General features: G+C 54.8%; 8 protein-coding genes across 8 annotated transcripts; 3 read left to right on the forward strand and 5 right to left on the reverse strand.

Moving 5' to 3' along the window:
• Window positions 1–171: 171 nt before the first annotated feature.
• On the reverse strand, window positions 172–1,698 carry PV07_02600 (uncharacterized protein). The gene has a single exon (XM_016389222.1). The coding sequence runs from the start codon at window positions 1,663–1,665 to the stop codon at window positions 556–558; it is 1,110 nt and encodes a 369-aa protein (XP_016251124.1). The 5' UTR covers window positions 1,666–1,698; the 3' UTR covers window positions 172–555.
• Window positions 1,699–4,301: 2,603 nt separating this feature from the next.
• PV07_02601 (uncharacterized protein) lies at window positions 4,302–6,213 on the forward strand. Its single transcript, XM_016389223.1, has one exon. It carries the CDS (start codon window positions 4,515–4,517, stop codon window positions 6,165–6,167), a length of 1,653 nt encoding a protein of 550 aa, XP_016251125.1. The 5' UTR covers window positions 4,302–4,514; the 3' UTR covers window positions 6,168–6,213.
• PV07_02602 (uncharacterized protein) lies at window positions 6,125–7,565 on the reverse strand. Its single transcript, XM_016389224.1, has 2 exons — window positions 7,335–7,565; window positions 6,125–7,202 (listed from the first exon to the last, which is right to left on the reverse strand). Exons 1-2 carry the CDS (start codon window positions 7,341–7,343, stop codon window positions 6,465–6,467), a joined length of 747 nt encoding a protein of 248 aa, XP_016251126.1. The 5' UTR covers window positions 7,344–7,565; the 3' UTR covers window positions 6,125–6,464.
• Window positions 7,566–7,875: 310 nt separating this feature from the next.
• Window positions 7,876–9,594, reverse strand: PV07_02603 (uncharacterized protein). Its single transcript, XM_016389225.1, has 2 exons — window positions 8,224–9,594; window positions 7,876–8,165 (listed from the first exon to the last, which is right to left on the reverse strand). Exon 1 carries the CDS (start codon window positions 9,213–9,215, stop codon window positions 8,457–8,459), a length of 759 nt encoding a protein of 252 aa, XP_016251127.1. The 5' UTR covers window positions 9,216–9,594; the 3' UTR covers window positions 7,876–8,165; window positions 8,224–8,456.
• A 227-nt stretch (window positions 9,595–9,821) lies between these two features.
• PV07_02604 (uncharacterized protein) lies at window positions 9,822–11,975 on the reverse strand. Its single transcript, XM_016389226.1, has one exon. The coding sequence runs from the start codon at window positions 11,704–11,706 to the stop codon at window positions 10,009–10,011; it is 1,698 nt and encodes a 565-aa protein (XP_016251128.1). The 5' UTR covers window positions 11,707–11,975; the 3' UTR covers window positions 9,822–10,008.
• Window positions 11,976–12,706: 731 nt separating this feature from the next.
• Window positions 12,707–13,294, forward strand: PV07_02605 (uncharacterized protein; the record flags this gene model as incomplete). The annotated part of the gene is made up of 1 exon (XM_016389227.1): window positions 12,707–13,294. The coding sequence occupies one exon, from the start codon at window positions 12,707–12,709 to the stop codon at window positions 13,292–13,294; it is 588 nt and encodes a 195-aa protein (XP_016251129.1).
• A 2,149-nt stretch (window positions 13,295–15,443) lies between these two features.
• PV07_02606 (uncharacterized protein) lies at window positions 15,444–17,322 on the forward strand. Its single transcript, XM_016389228.1, has one exon. It carries the CDS (start codon window positions 15,845–15,847, stop codon window positions 16,316–16,318), a length of 474 nt encoding a protein of 157 aa, XP_016251130.1. The 5' UTR covers window positions 15,444–15,844; the 3' UTR covers window positions 16,319–17,322.
• PV07_02607 (uncharacterized protein) lies at window positions 17,274–19,160 on the reverse strand. Its single transcript, XM_016389229.1, has 2 exons — window positions 18,088–19,160; window positions 17,274–18,033 (listed from the first exon to the last, which is right to left on the reverse strand). The coding sequence occupies exons 1-2, from the start codon at window positions 19,027–19,029 to the stop codon at window positions 17,395–17,397; spliced, it is 1,581 nt and encodes a 526-aa protein (XP_016251131.1). The 5' UTR covers window positions 19,030–19,160; the 3' UTR covers window positions 17,274–17,394.
• Window positions 19,161–19,282: the final 122 nt, after the last annotated feature.

Raw genomic sequence — 19,282 nt, forward strand, 5'->3', positions numbered from 1 at the left:
GCCACAGGACTTCCTTTATGCTGCAGGCTTCCTTGGCGGCTCGTATCGGGTACTACTTCTTTCTGCTGGGTTCCGGTGAGTGGGAGAAGGAGAGTTGGGGTAGTCACGAATCAACGCTGAGGCTGAAACAAAGAAAAGAGGTTGCAGAGTGGATCATGGCGTGAGCAGAGGGCCGCTAGAAATTCTCAGCCTTATCCTGACAGTTCTGGATCAGATCCTCCTCGACTTGTTCGGCTGTGAGCAACCACAGCTGGTGCAGCCAGAGACAGACGCCCGCTTCCGCCTGAACACCTGCGGATTTCCGTGTTTCTTGTTGCGAGGCACAACGCCATCCGGTCTTGGAAAAGTTGGTGTCCAGCAGTTCTCAGCCTGAGCCTCGCGGGTCGGAAGTCCCCAGCTATACCTCTTTTGGACAATGGTGACGAGGGCACTGAATACCAGCCCCGCTTTCCCCGCTCTCGGCTATTATTACCACGCCATGGCTAGCCAATAGTAGTTAGATCCATTCCTCCATAGCGTCGGCACCGGGCGGCACATGCATTGCCTGTTATTCTCTCACAGCGTTATAACCACCTTCCGCGCACTCACCCCGCTCTTCTGCCTATCAAGGCCGCCTTGGACAAAATACAACCCGTTGCCCACCACGAGCTCCGCTGGGGCCGCCTCCAACGACCCGTCCTTCAAGGCCGCAGGCACGTACTCGGCCCATATTTTGGTCGCAACAACGCCGCCTTCCTGACTCACGACGTTCGTGCTTGAGATTCTGGCCGCCTTGACGCCTTTCGGAAGATCCCCCGGCGTAGAAACCACGCTTGCGACCGTCCCACCGCCAACAGCGTGCAGGACCGCTGCGCATTGCCGGACGGTCGTGTCGGTTCCGATGGCGTCATATGCTCCTGCGACGGGCGCGCCGTTCTCCTTGAGCAGCGAGACGAGTATGGGCACGATGTCGGGGTTGTGATAGTCAAGCACCAGCGAGGCGCCCAGGGCTTTGCAGTAGGAGTAGTTTGCCGGCGAGGACGTGGTGACGACGTCGTAGCCCGAAGCCACAGCAAGCTGGATGACCGACGAGCCGACGGACGACGACCCACCCCAGAGGAGCAGCACGGCCTTCTTCTTCTTCGTCCTCGCTTCCTTGATTGTCTCGTCCACGTCCTCAGATCTGTTCCCCGTTTCTGGCATCCACATTCGACCCGCCCGTTTGTTCTTGGCCTCAGGATACTTCAGCCCCAGCATCCCCTTGAGATACAGCCCGGCCGCAGCGGTCGAGATACTCAGCGGCAGCACCACCGCAGCCTTGAATTCCATGCCGTCCGGGATCTTCGCGGCTGTCTGGACCTTGACTCGAGGATAGAGTTGAAAGCCGCCATAGGCACTCCCGTTCCCAAGTCCCAGCGCGTGGGCAATGACGCGATCCCCCTTCTTGAACCTCTTCACATTCTTGCCCACCTCCAGGACTTCTCCCGCGATGTCTTCCCCGAGAATGCCCGGGTACTGAACACCAAAGCCGCCCGAAGCCTGGATCTTCCAATCCACCGGGTTCACAGCTACGGCGCGGTTCGTGATGACAAGCTCGTCGGGCGAGAGCTCCGGGAAGGGCGCAGTGGCGACCACCAGGTCGGCCCTTTCAGCAGGGATCCAGGCTGCATAGTTGACGAGCTGCATGTTTCTTGTCCGTTGAGCGGAGTTAATGGGGGGATACGGCCAGCTTTATCGAGGATATATCAACAGCTCGATTGTCAGTGAGGTTGAGAGCTCTGGCAGCCTCGTGCGGGGTAAGTCAGGCATCCAGCCTTGTGCATCAGTCCCAGCTGATGTGGTGCCAGAGTGGGTGGCTCGTTGGGACCTTGAGGACCTATCGAAGCACTAATGCCCTCCGAAGCACATCTCTCAACCATCCAATCTTCCCGTGGCTGCTCTCATCGAATGCTTGTGCCCGCCAGACCACTATCCCGTCAGGACGAACCAGGACTGCGCCGGAACTCCCAACACCGCGCTGGGAAGCCCACTTTCCATCTACATCCTTCCAGGAAAATCTACCGTCTGCTTCTTCAATCATGTCTGAGATCTCAATCAAGGTCACCAGTCCACCTCCTTCTTCCACCACGGCCTTTCCCCACAACTCCGGATGCGAGGTGATCAGGACAAATCCATCATACTTGACCAAATCTCTGGTCGACAACCTCTTGTCTCCCTGCTCCAGCCACGCGTGCGGTAAATGATGTCCCGGAATCGTTGAGGGGTGATAATACAGCAAATCCAGCTCGCCGTTGTCCTTGAGTTGTCCATCATGATTACTCGCCTTGCCTTCGCCGTTGACATCGAGGTCGGGATAGAACCAACCAACCTCCGCCCCAAGAGCGTGGAATTCATCGTCGAGGATCTTTTGTGCGCGTTGGACAGCGTCTCGACGTGCAGCGCCGTCTGAATTTTCGGTCGATATATCGAGGAATGAATCCATGTTGGCAACGTTTTCGGTTTGGCTGTTCTCAGTCGAGACACCGATTGCTTTGTCCATGACCAGCCCAAACGCACGGAGGTTATGCAATGCGCAGTCTCGCACGCGTTGACCCACGGGACGCCGTTCTGTGTCATAAGTATCGAGAAGTGCATTGCAATCATTGTTTTTGCCCAGAGATGACGGAATCCCCTTGATGGCGAGATTTAGCTTCCATACCAGGTTATGAACGTCCTGGATGCCCGTGTTCAGGCCTAATGCTCCCCAGGGGGGGATCCGATGTGCAGCGTCTCCCGCCATGAACACCCGGCCTGTGGATTTCTTGCTGCGATATCGTGTCGCGCATAACGCGTTGACATACCAATGGTTGACGGACAGTAGTTCAACTTTCAGATCGGGAATTTGTAATGTATTGTGCATCCGCTTCAACATCGCCGACTCATCGAAACGTTTTGGATCTGCCGGGTTGAGACCGCATGCAAAGAGCCATTCCTCCGTGTCGGGTGACATGGGATATGGGCCCAAGTGGTAGAGGTATCCTGAACCAATTGTGCCACCCAACTTTGGGTTGACGAACCAGGTGATGAAGTTACGAGTGTCCGGGTGTTCAAGGGATATGGGAGCCCGAATGTGAGCAGACACCATATCGACAATATCACGTTCGCCCTCCCAGCCAACCCCCAAGTCATCCGTGAGTCTGCGACCACCATCGGCGCCAATACAGTATTGTGCTTTGACGGTCCCCGACTCCCCGCCTTTACGTAGATAAGTGACGATGACGTGGTCATCAACCTCTTCAACTTTTGTAACTTCGGTGTTGTAAAGGATTCCCGTCGGGTTCAGTTCCAGCGCCCGTTTCTGCAATATCGGTTCGAGTCTGATCTGTGGCATAGTAGAATACTGACAGGGCGAAACAGTGGCATATTCTTCCTTGTAAGCTCCTCCGCCCCACGAGTCGCGGCTGACAATTTCCCTTCCACCAGGGCCGAAGCTGGTATACCATGCTGTCCTGCTGACGTTGTCTAATGGGGCACGTTGCCTGATCAGCTCCTCTTCGATGCCCATGCGGCGCCAGATTTCGACTGTACGATGGTTGTACCCGCATGCCTTTGGATGAATGGATGTCGAAGGATATCGTTCAAACAGGACATGGGGTATGTTGAGCAGCGAGAGCAGGATTGAGGCCGATAGACCAGTCGGGCCGCCTCCTATGATGGCGACTGGGTAAGTTGAGGAGGACTCTACACGTAGAGAGCCCATGGCTTGCGTGAGATCAAACCATTCATAGGAGTATCGCGGTTGTTGGTCGAGTTGCAAGGGGGACTTTATAGGTTCTCCGCGCAATTCCCTTCCGTTATCACAGCCCTTTTTGTCCGTCAGACGACATCAGCCAGCTCGAGATCTCGAAGTTGAGGAGGTATTGAGATGCGATTAGTTGTCATCTGTCAGGATTTGCGAGCACGTCGAAGCTGATGGTCGTAAAGCTGACACTCAGGCCTTCGAAGTTGAGCGTGTACCCCAAGCTTATGTCTGTCCTCAGCCTGCTGCTCTACGGGCTTTTGATTCGGGTTCTTTCTCCACATCGTTGTTGAACCGACCCCACGGGATGGATTTGAATACAATGGCCCATTGTGGAATCCGTGGGGCACAAGAGTTCCGACGGGACTCTGAGCCTGGGAGCAAAAGCCGATAATAGCTGGTTAAGCATTGAATTCAGTTGACTCTGCGTAGAGGCGTGGCCTGCCTGTTGAACAGACCAATGTCGTATTCGGGGAGACTTCGGCAGGAATCAAAATTCTTGAACCTCAGTTGACAATTTCTTGCTGTCGGTATTGGAATCAAAAGGACAGCGTTAGAAGTTGAGCGCTCCCAGACTGTGAAGGGTTGACATTATCCAGCCCGCCTGCATGTATATGAGAGATGGGATTTTTGAGTGCAGACGGCTGGGATCTTGGGCCGATGAGATGAAGGCGAAGCTCACCACTCGCTGCCAGTAAAAGTTTCGGGACGTGCCTCTCTCAGCAGAAAGTTGGGCCAATCCTTCAATGCTGAAATAATGACGGCTTCAAACAACAGTGAGACTGTGGAGGACTTCGCCCTCGCGACCCTCCTCGCTTTGATTGAAGACTACCACTCGTTCAACCCAGACACCACCGTCCCGACCTTTGCGTACCCAACATACCTCGAATTCAGCCAACAGGTGGCGCGCGGACGACCGTGTGTGTACCGTCTTGACCGCAGTGTCCTAGACGACCATGTCACCAAGGGGGACAGAGAACCCGAGGACGAAAGCCACTGCGACAACAGCGATGAGCCGCCAGAACTTTTGTCGTTGAAACGCGCCAAACGTCGACACCTTCGGGAAGAGCAGCGGTCGATCCTCTCCGCGCCGTGCTTTCAGTGGACGAAGAAGAGCCTCTGCGAGCTGGTGTGGGAAGAGGTCGAGGTCGCGGTGACTCCGGACGGGAGGGCGGATGCGCTGTACTCTCTTCCTCGGAGGAGGGATCGACCTCGACGGGATGGCTTCAAGGGCCAAGCGTTAGGGAAGCAAAGAGACGGCGAAGTCGATGGTCACGACACGACGAGGGGAAGAGGAGGAATGGCGACGAAGGATGGGAGAGAGCGCGAGGAAGAAAAGGATGAGGAGGGACCAGAAACAGAACCCGAGCAGGTCTTCCTCCAGCCGGCCTCGACATACATGACGCTTTCCACGCTGATCGACAAGCTATGTCCTCCGCAGCCTTCCTCGCCTTGCTCGCCTTCATCCCTCTCCCCCTCCCTCACCAACGCGAAGTCATCTCGAACCACGCCCACGCCGACACCCACATCCGCATTCACAACCACATCGCCAACCATATCCGCGGGAACAAAAGCACCAATCTACTACCTCCAATCCCAAAACTCGAACCTGCACACCCCGCCGCTCTCGGCCCTGCAGAGCTCCCTCCCGCGCGGGCCCCCGCCCTTCAGCACGCGGGTGCTCGGCGCGCCCGAGGCCGTCAACGTCTGGATCGGCAACGCGCGGTCCGTGACCAGCACGCACCGCGACCCGTACGAGAACCTGTACCTGGTGGTGAAAGGGCGGAAGCGGTTCGTACTGTACAGTACCCTGGAGGAGGTGTGTTTGCACGCCGAGAGGGTCCGGACGGGGCGGTGGGCGTTTGAGGATCAGGGGGGACAGAACGGGGATGACGGGGAAGGGAAAGGGGAGGAGATGAGAGAGTTTAGGATTGTGATGGACGACGAGGACAACAACGGCGAGAAGGGGCAGGACTGCACCGAGAACAACGACTACAACGAGAGAGGTTCAGATACTACTCCTCCCACATCCATCCCACTTCTATCGTCACCATCCACCTCAGAGCCCGATCCCGGAGACGAAGACACGAACCGCATCCCCTGGATCCCCATCGACCCGCTCTCGCCTCCGCCAGCCACCTCAAAAAGATACCCGTACTACAAATACGCCCGCCCTCTCAGCGTCACCGTCTCGGAAGGCGAGATTCTCTATCTGCCCGCGGGCTGGTTCCACCACGTCACCCAGGAATGTGGTTTCTGGGAGGGAGACGAGAGCAATGGGAGCGAGACGGTGGCGCCGTGCATAGCGGTGAACTACTGGTTCGATATGGATTACTCGGGAGAGAAGCATGTCATGAGGGAGATGGTGGGACGGTTAGTAGAGAGGGTCCGGATGACTGAAAACAAATAAACCCCACCAGCTCGTAGCCTTTTGTATCAAAGAGTTCATTTTTCTATTCCAAGCCAAACGAGGGCGTCTAGGGCCTAGGCCAGAGGTCCTGGGAGCCTATCTCAACCAGGTGGATCTGGCAAAGAACGTTTGGTGCAAAGGCCGCTCTGCTCTGGTTACCCTATCTCCGCTCCGACTGGGCTCATTTCCTTTTTGTAAAGTCGTTTACAGTGTCTTGAGGCTCCGTTTTCGTCATCTCATCACCCGGTCATGGTCATGACTGTTCATCCAGCATCGGCGAGAGAACAAGTATCTCACTTAGTTCCCGTTCTCGATCTTCTCCAAGATCTTTGGGAATTCCGTCCATTCGTACATGATCTCGACACAGTTGCACTGTTCCTTGAGAACCTGGGCCATCTGCTTCATCTTCTCCTCACCATCCTCCAACTTGTAGACGCCGACGTAGCCAATGCAGGGAATATTAGCACGCATGGCGGCGGTGGCACCACTCTTGCTGTCTTCGACCGTGATGCACTCCTCTGGCTTGACACCGAGCTGCTCGCAGGCGTAGAGGTAGATCTTGGGATCGGGCTTGCTGGAGGGGGGGTTGAGCGAGGTGGCGGCGCTGTAGACGTGGGCGTTGGGGAAATAGTGGTCGATCTTGACCTTCTCGAGAGAGGCGACAACGCGGGGTTTGGCAGAGGTGCTAACGACAGCCATGGGGTATCCGGCCTGGTGCAAGCGCTCCATCTCCTCAGGGGCACCGGGGCACGGTTGACACTTGGCGGACAATTTGGCGGTGACGGCTCCGAGCTCCTTGTTGACGTATTCCTCGAGCTGCTCCGGGGGCATCTCGAAGCCATGCTTCTTCTGGAGACCGACCATCATACCACGGAAGTTCTGGCCGACGAAGGTTTCGAGCAGGCCTTCGACCGTGTAGCGCTCTTTGACGCCGTACATCTCGAGGAGTTCATTGGTGAGATCGGTGCAAGCCTCAAAGGCCAGGCGCTCGGACAAGCAGAGGGTGTTGTCGCAGTCAAGGAGAACGTACTTGACCTGTAGGAAGGTATCTTGTCAGTTTCCATCACCGGCTTTTGTTTTGTGTTACAGTGGCGAGGGAATAAGCGGTCAATCACAGCTGTTGGGCGACGGAGGGGTAAAAGAAGTGGACGTTGAGAGTGAACTTACTTTGCCCATATTGACGGTTGACGATCCGCTACTTCTGAGTCTAGAATAACGAAAAGAAGAGAGATGAAGAGCAAAGTCTATAAGTGAGGACGAAAGAAGAAATCCTGCAGCAAAGAGATACGGTGGTGGTGGTGTTCGGAGACTGAGACTGGAAGGGAGGAACGTCAGAGTGCAGGGTGGGATGTGACACGCTGATAAGTTTTTGTTTATGGGCAGAAATGGCCATGGGAGATCGGGCAGCGGTGGGCAGCGATTGGCGCCGGACAGTGACTGGTGGGGGGTGATTGAAGCTGGGGAAGACGCCACAGCCATTCAAGAGCTCGGGAGGGATGGGGGGTGACGGCGGGTGGGGGGGCGGTCCAAGGGGCGCCCAGGTGGTTCTGGCGGGCCGGGCGCCCTTGGTGGCTCCAGGGCGGGAGGCTTTGGGCTTTAGGCGGTGCCTGGGTGGGCGCCAGCATGTCCTCTGGTTCAACAGCTTCACTATTGGTGGGTGTCTACGTCATACCCATCCCAATCTTTTCTCTCTCGTCAACAGCACAGCAGCGTATCAACGGGACCACGTGAGGCTGGCGCCCAAGATGGCGGTGAAAGATACAGAACATTGCGAGAGCTCCATTCTCAGAGCTCCGGCGAGGCTATTTCATGTAGCTTATCTGCGCGCTCATCCTCCGAGTGGCACGTCCCTCAGCCCTTGTGGTTCTAGACCTTCTCGCCGACAGACCCAGCTTGTTCACCGCAGTCTCGGAAGGCTGATACTTGCATCCGGAGCCTCAGTTGCTTTTTGTGGACGGCTCGTTGAAATGGCTGTATCTCCCCAAGAGGAAACATTTCCTAGCTATCTGTGAGACACACCGAGTAACCTGAGAAAAGTACCTTGCCTGTAACGCACCGTCGGGAAATTTTGGTCTCTGCACATGACTCGAAAATGCTCCCATCCTGCGACCAGTCCGCCCTTTTCTTGGGAGTGTGAATGCTTTGTGTCGGTCGCGGAGCCGGGATTCTCGCTACCAAGACACGATCCCAGGTGCATCCTCAAGGGGTATTTTGTTCCCTCTGCACCCGAGCAAGCTTGCTGCGGGAGATTGTGCGTTGTTTAGACTCCTCTCGAGCCCGAATTCGGCCTCAATAGCCTCTCCTCGCACCTCTTCCACCTCGGTAGCCACCAGAGTCAGGAAGCCTTTCTCCTCGCCTCCACTCACCGCTTGGGATATTGCCCGAGCCGCCAAAGTCACCTCTTGACGAGTAGCCATTGAAGCTGCCCCTGCTGCTCAGACCGTACCCGCCTCCTCGCACCCTCCCATACCCGTTTTCTCTGGACCCTCCTCTGCCACTGACACTTCCTCGAGACACCACGGTGCCGTCGCTCAGGGGAGGAAACACGGCACAGTCGATAAAGTCCCCGATGACAAACCGCGCGTCTTCCAGCGTCTTGCCCGCGTCGTCTCCTTCGAGCTGGACACCACCACGTCCGCCACCACCCCCATTGGAATATTCAGGCGCCGAGACAACGACACTCCCTATCTCTTTGCTCAGGTATCTCCCTCGTCCTTCGCTTTCTAGCCGCCCCCCGCCGCCCCGGCTGGCGTGGACGTCGGGGTAGACCAGTCTGAAGCTCAGCCGCGTGCCGACGGCCGGATCAGGCAAGATCTGCGGCAGGGCCTGCGTCAACAGCAGCGCGAGTTCTCGTAGGGTGCAGCTCATCCACGTGTAGATTTGCAGGTGGGCAGGTAGGTGCGGGTGCGGGTTGGACGGGGTCGGGATGGGGAAGTCGGTCAGGCTGTGGAAGGCGGAGGATCGGTAGCAAAAGTTCAACAGGAAGGGCGTGGTGGACTGGCGATCGACTGCGGTTTTCGCAGGTTGGGGGGTCGGCGAGCGCGACATTGTGAAAGGGAGGTTGAGAAGGAGAAGGTAGAGGTTCGAGGAGGGGTGTCTCTCTCTCTCTCTCTCTCGCAGTGGCGGTCCCTCAGAGCTGTCTGCAGACTGAAAAGTATACCAGAGAGCAACAAGACGACAAATGGCTGCAGAGGCACAGGCAGAGGTAAATGTGGAGAGTTCGTCTGTGCGTCTGTGACCGAAAAGATGTGTGAAGCTGGTCGCATTCACGTCATGCTGCCTCGGAAGCGTCGTCGACTTCGAATCCAGTCCAACTCGCAATTTCCAAAATCCGGGAAGAAGAGGTACCTGTAAGTAGTAGTCAACCTGACCAGGTAATAGATGAGAGACACAGCGCAATTGTGACTGTCTGGGGCGTGCCTCATTTGTCTGCGCGGAGCAAAAGACGCAACATCGCAAAACCGCGTCGCGGCTGACCTTCCCCACTACTAACTGACCCCCCCCCTCAACAAAGGAGAGGAGCCTCGAAGAAGCGGACTCAATATCCATCGTTCACAGCTCCAGTACAGGCTCGTCGGGACTTGGGCTAGAAGAACACCTGAATGGAGAGAGATCAAGACCTTTTCGAGGTAGTCCTCCTGCAACTCTTACCAGGAAAATACATGTCTGTAGCAAGTGCGTATATAAGGATGTCGACGCTGGAGATGACTTATGCTCCCAGATTCGCTTGCTTGATGCTCAAACAACCTCCCAAAGACCAGTAAGAGCTATGCATACCATTCAAAGAAAGTTCATGAGAAGACAGGCCACGCACACCTCCAGGCGCCTTGCCCACCAGGATTCATCCAGCTTCCGTTTTCTTCCTCGCGGTGCTCAACACCCTAGCAAACCACTCCTCCCCATAAGGATGCATTGTATCCGTGTACAGAAAGCCCCTCAGCACGCTCCTCACCTCATCCCACCGGGCCACACCCAGCTTGACGGCCTTGGCGGCAAACTGCGCGGTGAACCACCCGGTCTCGTCCTCGGGCTTCATGTCCATGAACAACTCGGCGGCGGCGCCCACGTACAGCGCCCAGAGGCGGGCGTGCTCGTACCGTTCGTAGTCCGCGGAGCTGGCGGACGAGGGTCTCTCGCTGAGCTGGAGCATCTCCTGCATGTTGGCGAGGATGGTGGCCGTGGCGTCGAAGAGCCGCACGCCGCACACGGTCGCGTTGAACGAGATGGCGCGCACGTAGAGCAGTGTCGCCAGCGAGATGTAGCCCTGGCATAGGACCGAGTTCACGGGGCGCGGAGGCGGGATGGCCTTGGACCGTGCCTTTGCCTCGAGGAACAAGTTCACAAGCTGGCCCTGGTGCAGGTACACGCGGACGAGCAACCAGCCCATCAGCGCGGTGGTGTGGGCGCCGGACTCCTCGGCGGCGCCGGTTTGGAACAGCCACACCGCGAGGCTCTCTCTCCGCTCGATGAACAGCGTCCGTAGTCTGGGGTCGTCGATCGACGGATCCAAAAACCGGTCCTTCACTTCAGACAGGTCTGGGAGGTAGGGCCAGGCGGCGTCGACAACGGGCTGCAGCTTCTCGGGGAGCCACTGGTCCATGTCGAATACGGGGTGGCAGAGGAACATCGACGAGCGGTGGATATCGTAGTAGATGACGTACAGCAGCAGATCCGTGTCCAGCTTGGTTCCATCGTGCTCGAAGTACCACCGCAACATGTTGAGGTGCGCGGCCGTGCCGGCCAGGTCGCGGTTCAGTGTGTCGGCGCCCACCAGGAGATGGATGTGCCAGTAGAGCTGGCCGCGATGGAAGATGCCGGTGGCGAGGCGTTTCCGCAGCACAGCCATGCTCTTGGCCCGGTAGTAAACGGCCTGCCTCTGGACGGCCGGGTTCAGCGAGATGACGGCCGCCTCGGCCGCGCAGCTGGCGATGAATCCGCACCCGGCGCCTTCGTCCCCGAGGCCATCGACCCCATCGCCCAGCCCGTCGACGCAGTCGCGCCAGTCCCGCCACGCGCTGGCGCTCGTCATCCATCGGTGCTTGGTGGTGTGGTAGAGGGCCGGGATGACGAAGTCGCGATGGAAACTCAGCATGTCGTTGGCGGTCGGGGTGATCTCGACCGCATAGGCACCAAAGGGGTCCGAGTTTCCTTTGCCCAAGATCGTCATGAGGGACTGTGGTTGAAGGGGTGTTATGTGCGCCTGGTGCGTCGACACCGCCTGATCTGGCCGTCCCAAGTCCTCGTCGTTGATCAGCGAGCGGATCGCGATCTTTGTAGAGACTCGTTGGCAACTCTCGGCGTCCGAGTCCCCCGTTCCTGGACTCTGTACGTGTCTGGCATGCTTGACCGATGGCTGGGCGTCAGGTAAAGGTGCCTTGATCGAAGCCCGCAAGGCCCGCATGTCTTCTTGCCGCTTCCAGTTGCGATATTGGTTCTGGACATGGGAGAAGACCTTGCGCCGGTTGGGCGAGGCCTTCATCTGCTTGGCATTGTGGTTTACGAACAGGAAGTCCCCCTCGAAGGGCCTCTCGACGGGCATCGTCCTTGTCAGGGTGCAAGGCCCCCAGGTGGTGGACGAGGATGCATATAGCGCTTTGTGTCGTATGGGGGAGTCACTTACACACACCAGGACTCCAAATCCTGTATCTATGTATCCCTTCTCAATCAATTGGCTGTGAAATAGACACCATAGGATTAGAAGTAGTCTTTTCTTTTTCTTCTTCTTTTTTTTCTTCTTGAGTGCAGCGTTCGACGTCGACTCAGAGTTTCACCCCGTTCCCAAGTCCCAAAGAGAAAGCTGACAGCCCGGCTCCCTCTTAGCAGCAGCAGCAGCAACAAGCTTTTCCCCCCTCTCGCGTAGCCTTTGGGGCTTGGAATATGACAGAAGGGCAGGATTCGGGCCTTGACCCAAAAAGGGGTGGTATAAAATATTACCTAGGTACCTCTATTACTCGAGAACGAAAAACCTAATTGCCATTTACGGTTTAAGCCTAGAGGGTGAGCGAAGGCTGCTTTAACCTGAGCTTTGACTGAGTGTAGGCTGAGCATCACTGAGCCCTCACGGAGCGCTCCCTGAGTAAACAAATGGAGGCCTAATCTGGCCCCTAACGGATCGGCTATACTTACCTCTCAGCTAGGCATGTGTTTCAGACGGGCGTCAGGGAACCTGGCAGATTCCCTGCTCTTTGGCTGCTGCCTAAATTTTCTCGTAACCTTGGCTGGCAGTGCAGCGGTGTGTCGGTTGAATCGTGCGTTGTAGAGCAGGAATCCAATTAAGCAAATCCAGCCCTGCGCCCAAGCGCTCACCCCAAGGGCTCACCCCGAAAGTGTGGGAGATGTAGGGACGTGTCTTTGTCAATGTCTGCAGAGAGCTAATCCCGATCGGCGGACTAAGCAAAACTAAGTTAGGGCCCGAAGTACTCGGCAACGCGATAAGGAGCTGTCGGCAGCACGCCTTCCCCGATATCGTTGAGAGTGACTGAGGATTGAGAGGCGCGCAGTCAGTTCGGAACCTTGTCATCTGCAGCGCATTGTTCTTGATGTACGGACTCGTCGCTGTATATCTATCCCAAGCCTGCAAGCGCGATCCTACATCACTATTCTTCTATCCAAACACTGCGTATCAAGCGAAATATTCGAGGAGAATAAAAGAAGAAGCGGTGGAATTCGTTCAAGACTCGAACTACACAGACCTTTTCATCGCACTGTCAGCGAGCCTACCTACGGTCCTCTGCGTCGGAATCCCAAGTATTATGCGGAACAATTCGCAATACCTCCACTACACCATAGGATCGCTCTTTAATGGTCTATCAGATACCGAGCGGCAAGAAATCATCTTCCTAGTTTTGATTGCTAATACAGTACCACGAGTACATTATGCGTACGAGCAACCATGGCTGAAGCAGGTTGTGGATATTGTCTTTAAGTACAACGAAACTCTCCCTGGGTACGACGATCTTGTTGCCCTAGAAGGCAGTAAAGATTACTGGACGAAGGGTCGTTTAGACTATACCTTCATCCTGGAGAGATGCTCTGATACCGGTGCCCCTTATATTCTTATTGCTGAGGATGATGTGCTGGCCGGTGATAGATGGTACCTACAGACTAAGCAGGCTTTACAATCCTGAAAGTTTCAGCAAACAGATTGGTACCTGCGACTTTTCTTTGCGGAAGGATTCTTAGGCTGGCAGTCACAAAGAGCGCCAGCTTATTTTGCTTGGTCTGCCGCTATCACCGGGACGACGGTGGCCTTGGTGTTCCTACCGAGGCCTATGGTCCCAGTGCTGCAAAGGAGGTGGTCTCGACCAGCAGTGTTACTATTTTGTGTAACTGTCTGTGCGGCAGTCATTGCACTGTGCTTCGCAGCCGGCAGATTGAGTGTCTTCCCTCTGAAGAGTGGTATTGTGCTGATGGACGATGGATGCTGTGGGCAGAGCCTGGTGTTTCCACGCAAGATTGTTCCAGGGTTAGCTGATTGGTTTCGAAGGGTGAAAGATGGCCATGCAGACCGCCGGATTAAGGAGTTTGCAGAGCACACAAAACTTGCGTCATTCGCCTTGGTTCCCAGTGTATTCCAGCACATTGGTGGAGAGACTTCGCACGAGGCAGATCTATCTAAAGACGTTCCGACACAGCATGAGCCTTGCACAACGAGTGTGGAATTTTGGCTTTGAGGAGCAGTAGTCAATTGCTCAGCTGGTCATGCTGTCGAAGCAGGTTCTCAAAGCGCCCGGAAAACTGGTTGACGAAGAGTCGTGTGCCTGCGGACTCGGGGAACGCGGACCGGCTAAAAGATCAGCTGACCTCGACAATCTCAGAAGATGAGCCCATTGTGGTCAAGTCAAGCAGCCTTTTCAGGTCCCCTTTGTTCCCTTGGGCTCCGCTTTGGGCTCCCTGTTGAGAAAGACGGATGAGAATCAATTCTGATACCCACTACTTCCACCTTTGTCCCTCACATACTAAATTACGACATAATTTGACCAGTTCAATATGTAGGAGCACAAGATTCTTGCAAGACCAAGAATTGATTCGATCTGCTGTTTTCTTTCCGGGAATGCCTACTCGTCAGAGTAACCAAGAACGCACAAGATGGAGGAGCAAATGCCGTTGCATATTATCAAAATATCTCGGTGAGATCGGATGCTAGTTACGATTTGAATGACTTGTAACAATTATCAGAACAAGAGCTAGGATTGCACATAGAGCCGTCACAAGTTCGCCTGGTTCCGAAGATCAACGATCCATACCGTTGGAAATATCCTCCACGTCTTCGAAAACTATTCAATAAAAATATGAGCGACCAGTCGGTCGGAGTCTATAAGGCGCTATGTCGGGAGATTGAAGTCAAAAAGTCCGTGATAGCCGTGATGCAAGATGGGTCCGGAGAGCTTGACGAATGGCCAACAGGCGATGATGAAGTGCGGCAAGCACTGTCTGTCATTTTCCACGGTAGAGGCTGACCATGTATCCATAGCGCCCACAGTCGTTAGAACGAGACCCCAGCCCTCCTCTCATAACTGAGCAATTGCAAATTGAAAATCAAAGGCTCACCAAAGAGTTGCTATTATTGCACGACCAGGCCACAAATACTCAAGAGGAAGTAGATCGAAAGGATCGAGAGACTGGACAACTTCGAGAGGAAATACGGAAGTTGATATCAACAAGAGACTATTTTCAATGCAATTTGCAGAGATATTTACAACAAGTCGAAAACGCATCGACATTACTCGACTCGTTAAGCCGCGAACTGAGATGCGACATCCCTTGTTAATCTAGCTACGACTTACCCCACTCTCGAGGGACAGAACTCATATTGAGGTCTAAGCCATCAACTCAGTTTCCCTTGAGTTTCAATTCAACACTCGTTGCACACTCGAATGACAGTGACGTATTTGCGTTTTGGGAGACGGGACCTCAAAATGTATGATTAGACCGAGAAGCAGGGAGCTTTTGCATTGTTAGGACGCTTCCAAGAGATCACGAAGTTGCACAATACAGATAAGGACCTTCCAGAAGAAGGGAGGGGGTTCCGAGTTGATAAGATCTAGACGTTGACTCACATCTCTTTAAACTGTGCGACTTCGGCCCTTACACCCTGATCATTGACGTCGTCTCAGATACCTAATAGGTACTCTTTAGCAAGCCCGAAGGCGTACTATGACACCGACAATTGACACTCGCTAATCTACCCGGGCAGGTGTTGCAGGCGCGCCGCCGCTTTTGACGGCTATAAGAACCCCATCCCCCATCCCAACTCTGTCCCTTCCAACCTGTGTCTCTCAACTCTGTTCGCCGTGACGCGCCCGTCGTGCGTTTCGACACTATGTGAATCCTCCCGCCTAGCTCATTAAGCCCCCGTGCTCGATTCTCCCCCCGGCTCCTTCACAATCTGCCTCGTTACCAGAAGTCTCCCTTTCCGGCTCCCTTCATAAATCTGCCTCGCCTCTTCAAGGCCCCCGATCAGGCCCCCAATCCTCGGTGCGCGGCTCCCTCTACACTTCGAGGACGGCCCGTTTCGGCCCCCTCATGCGCCCTCATTTCTCCATGACAGACTTGGCTGCACGGAGTGCAGGATCAGCGAGCCCCGCCCGTCATCCACGCTTCGACCAGGGCCCTGAGAATACGGATGTCGACCTCAGCAAGTTCCCTTGGGCCACCTTGCGAACGTGATCCTCCCTATGGCGTTCGTTCCAGTCTTGCCAAAACCCCAGCGAGATCGTCATCACCGACAGTGGCAAGATCGGACATCCTCTATGGCGGCGTGGTTTACTCTCAGCTCTCCATACTGCACCATCGGGGCCGGGATTCCGCGTCCCGAATTTGTGGAGCTAAAGCATGGAAGGTGGCAGAGCGCAGCGGATCCTTTGGCACAGCAAGCTGAGTGCCGCACCTGGTGCATCCAATCACGAGAATGTGCATTGCTGCCTGCGCTCTGCCTGGAAAATGCAATGTTGAGAGCGCCTGAGTCTTCCATTTCGGCCCTCAGCGACCCCCAGGAAAAGAGTCGCCATCCGGTGAAACGGACACGTCAGCATGTTGCAAACAGATTCTCGGCTACAGCAGTTCCCCCAAGAGGGTCTTGCGAACGGAGCTATGAAGGAAAAGTGGTATTCGGGAGACACAATTTTTGCTCGAACAGACGCAGATGTTGACTCGCCGTTGTACCTTGTCCCAATGGCTGGCGTGCGTGTGCTTTGAGGTTGGTCATCAATTTCGAAGGAGGGTGCAGGTTTGTCCAGGAACCACTGGAAGCAGCTGTCTCGGTCCGCGGGCATATTCTCGACATTTTTGAACCTGAAAGAACGTGAAAGAACGGGCCACCGCCCTATATCGTCGCCTCGTTCTCAAAGACCACCGCCGCCGGTTTCAATGCTGCACTCGGGATAGCGGCAGCCCCTGTCTCTCACGATATTTCGGTGGCATGACCCACTCTACTTCGTTGAGGTGATGATCTTCCCTCTCCCTGCCTCACCGGGCTTGGAAACACCGACAGAAACTTTGGCGGCCAATGGGTGAAACTCGGCAGTTGTGAAAGTCTTGGAACTGCGTCCTGTGAGACGAGAAAGTATAGAGCGCATTAGGCAGTGCTGACTGTCTATAAGAATGGGACTGGTTCCCTCACTAGTTCCTACGGTCAGATCCGTTCTCATGCTTCACTTCGCGGAACTGTGCACTTTAGTCGTGGTGGCTTTCATCGCGTATCAACCAAATAAACTGTCTTTTAGAAGTGACGTCTTCGGCAAATCTTCCCAGTCGGGCTCTACAGTCCTTGTCGTCAACTCTGCCGTGCTGCAAGACATAACGGAAAGACCGCACATGACCAGAGATTTTCAAAGGATAAGACTTTGCCCTGGTCGATTGGCCAGACAGATCCGACACCTTGTACATAATGTGCCATGTACAGTGGCTCATATACTTGTCTGGTAGAGCGACAAGGGTGGCCAGAAGCTGGTCTGGCTGTGCCGTTTTCATTACTACCCCAGACCTCCACGAGAGCCATTGGTTCTCACCACGAGTTTGGACTGAGTGGACGAGTCTGAGTAAGTACCTATACAGATGTGTTCGTCAAGAAAGCGGCAACCCGTGAAATTGGTGTGGTGGGATCCGCAGAGCCCTGAATGGTATATATTTATGAGGTTTTTCGCTTTGATCACAGCAGCTGAGTTCGGTCCTCTAGTCTTAGAGATAGCGAAGCAAAAATCTCGTCTATCACTCCCCAATGCACAACCTATGCTAAAAGCTCATGAGAGTGATGTACTTCTTGAAGACACGCCACAAGCTCATGCGCCCGTATCCGGTCTCTTGTCGACTTGCGAAGCATGCGACGTAGAAGCTCAAGATGACGTGAAGGCGCCGTATTGGCTTTGGCCCAAATTCCATCATGCCAGGCGTCCATCTTCTCCCTGTGAGGTGAAGTGTCGTCAAATACCTGCGTTAAGTCCCACGTTTCTCGTGGGAGTTCAATCAATCTAAAAGTAAACATTATCACTATAGCTAGTGACCAGATGTCGCTGACCTGGTGTCTCTCCCGACGGATATACTCTGGGCAGACATAGCATGGAGTACCCCCACCAATAAAATATGTAAGGTTTTCCGGAGAGGCAAGACCAAAGTCGATCAAAACGGTGCGACGAGACTTGGGATCGTACATTGTGTTCTCGGCCTTGAGATCATTGTAGAAAAAGCCTTTCTGATGCACCCACTGCAACCCCTGGGCGGCACCGAGCCAGATATCCATGGATTGCATCTCGGTGAGTGTGGAGGTGAACTGGCGGTCAACGTATTTTTCGAGGCTCATCCCGGGGACTAGTTCCATCGTTATCGAATACTTTTCAGCGTCTGACTCGAGAAACTGGACGACGTTTTGCTGCATTCAGTTAGGTCTGTCTTTGTCGGCCCGGAGGTTGCTTGGAGTACTTACATGCTTGCAGAGAGCCTTGAGGGCGTGAACCTCAGTCCGCCACATGTTTGCAGCGACTGGAATGTCAGGGTGCCGACAAAACTTGATCGCAACTCTCTTCCCTAACGCTTTGCCTTCCTCAATCCGTGAATAGCGTGTTTCCCCAATGAATTTCCCGACGACCTGCGTCTTCGCTGTTGATTCTTGACGGACCGTTACAGTCTGCTTAGGGGAGTTGTAAATATCCTCGAGGGAGGTATCGTCCGTTTTTCGGGTGCTGTTCTTAACATCGGCCCTTGCAGGCTTTGTTCGACGTCGAAGGTCGGTCTTTTGCCCGGAAGGGGCATGGGGAGCCGTGACGATCTCTGAAGGTGCTGATAAGGTGTACATACTAGGCTGATACACATCGCTCAGAGGGAAGACATGCAAGAGGAACCGGAGGCCTTCTCCTAGGTTGAGGATCCATGTGCTAGCGCGGAGTCGAGTACTCTCCTTGGGTGCGACAGAGCGAGTCTGGGACGAGAGCGGCCATTCGCGTACGGTTTGTTCAGAGGCAGACAAGTTCTGCAGCCAGATCTCTGAGAAGTCTGGATCAGGAAACAATTGGCAATGATAGATATTGATATAGCAGACATGGTCCTTTGATGCAGGGTCGCCCGACAGGACGAAGTAGTTGCCCAGATCTGACCCAAACGTAAACCGGTCCAAGACTTTATTCTGGCGGAGGACCAGTGCCTTTTTGGCAGTGCGCATAGTCTGTTCCACCAGAACTTGGGGCTGTTCTTCGTCATCGAAATCTCGGCCATTTCCCTCGGCAGGAGGAGATGGTGGTCGAGGACCGAGCAGGTCAACGTGCGTCTTGTTCTGCGGCAGCGCAATTGAGTATCGTGCAGCATCTGAAAGTGGAAGTAGTAGTGCCCGAACTCTCTTGTCATCCGCCCATGCGTGGAAATTGAAATCCATTTTGATGAGGACACTCACTAGAGGGAGAAGAATGATCGCTTCATTTTCCGGCAGTTGCGGAGGGTCTGGTGTCTTTAAGGCACTTCCCAGGGCGAAGAGGATTTTCGACTAACTGATGCATTCAATCCCATGAATAGATCCTAGCTAGGCGTTTCGGATGAGCCATTGCGGCATATCTTCGTAGGTAGCTACCGTGCCCAATTAGAAGGGGGGATCCACATTGTTCCATTACGCGCCAAGGCTTCGCGGGGGT

This window comes from Cladophialophora immunda, assembly GCF_000835495.1.
Source record: "Cladophialophora immunda strain CBS 83496 unplaced genomic scaffold supercont1.2, whole genome shotgun sequence".
In the NCBI taxonomy this organism is placed as follows: domain Eukaryota; kingdom Fungi; phylum Ascomycota; class Eurotiomycetes; order Chaetothyriales; family Herpotrichiellaceae; genus Cladophialophora; species Cladophialophora immunda.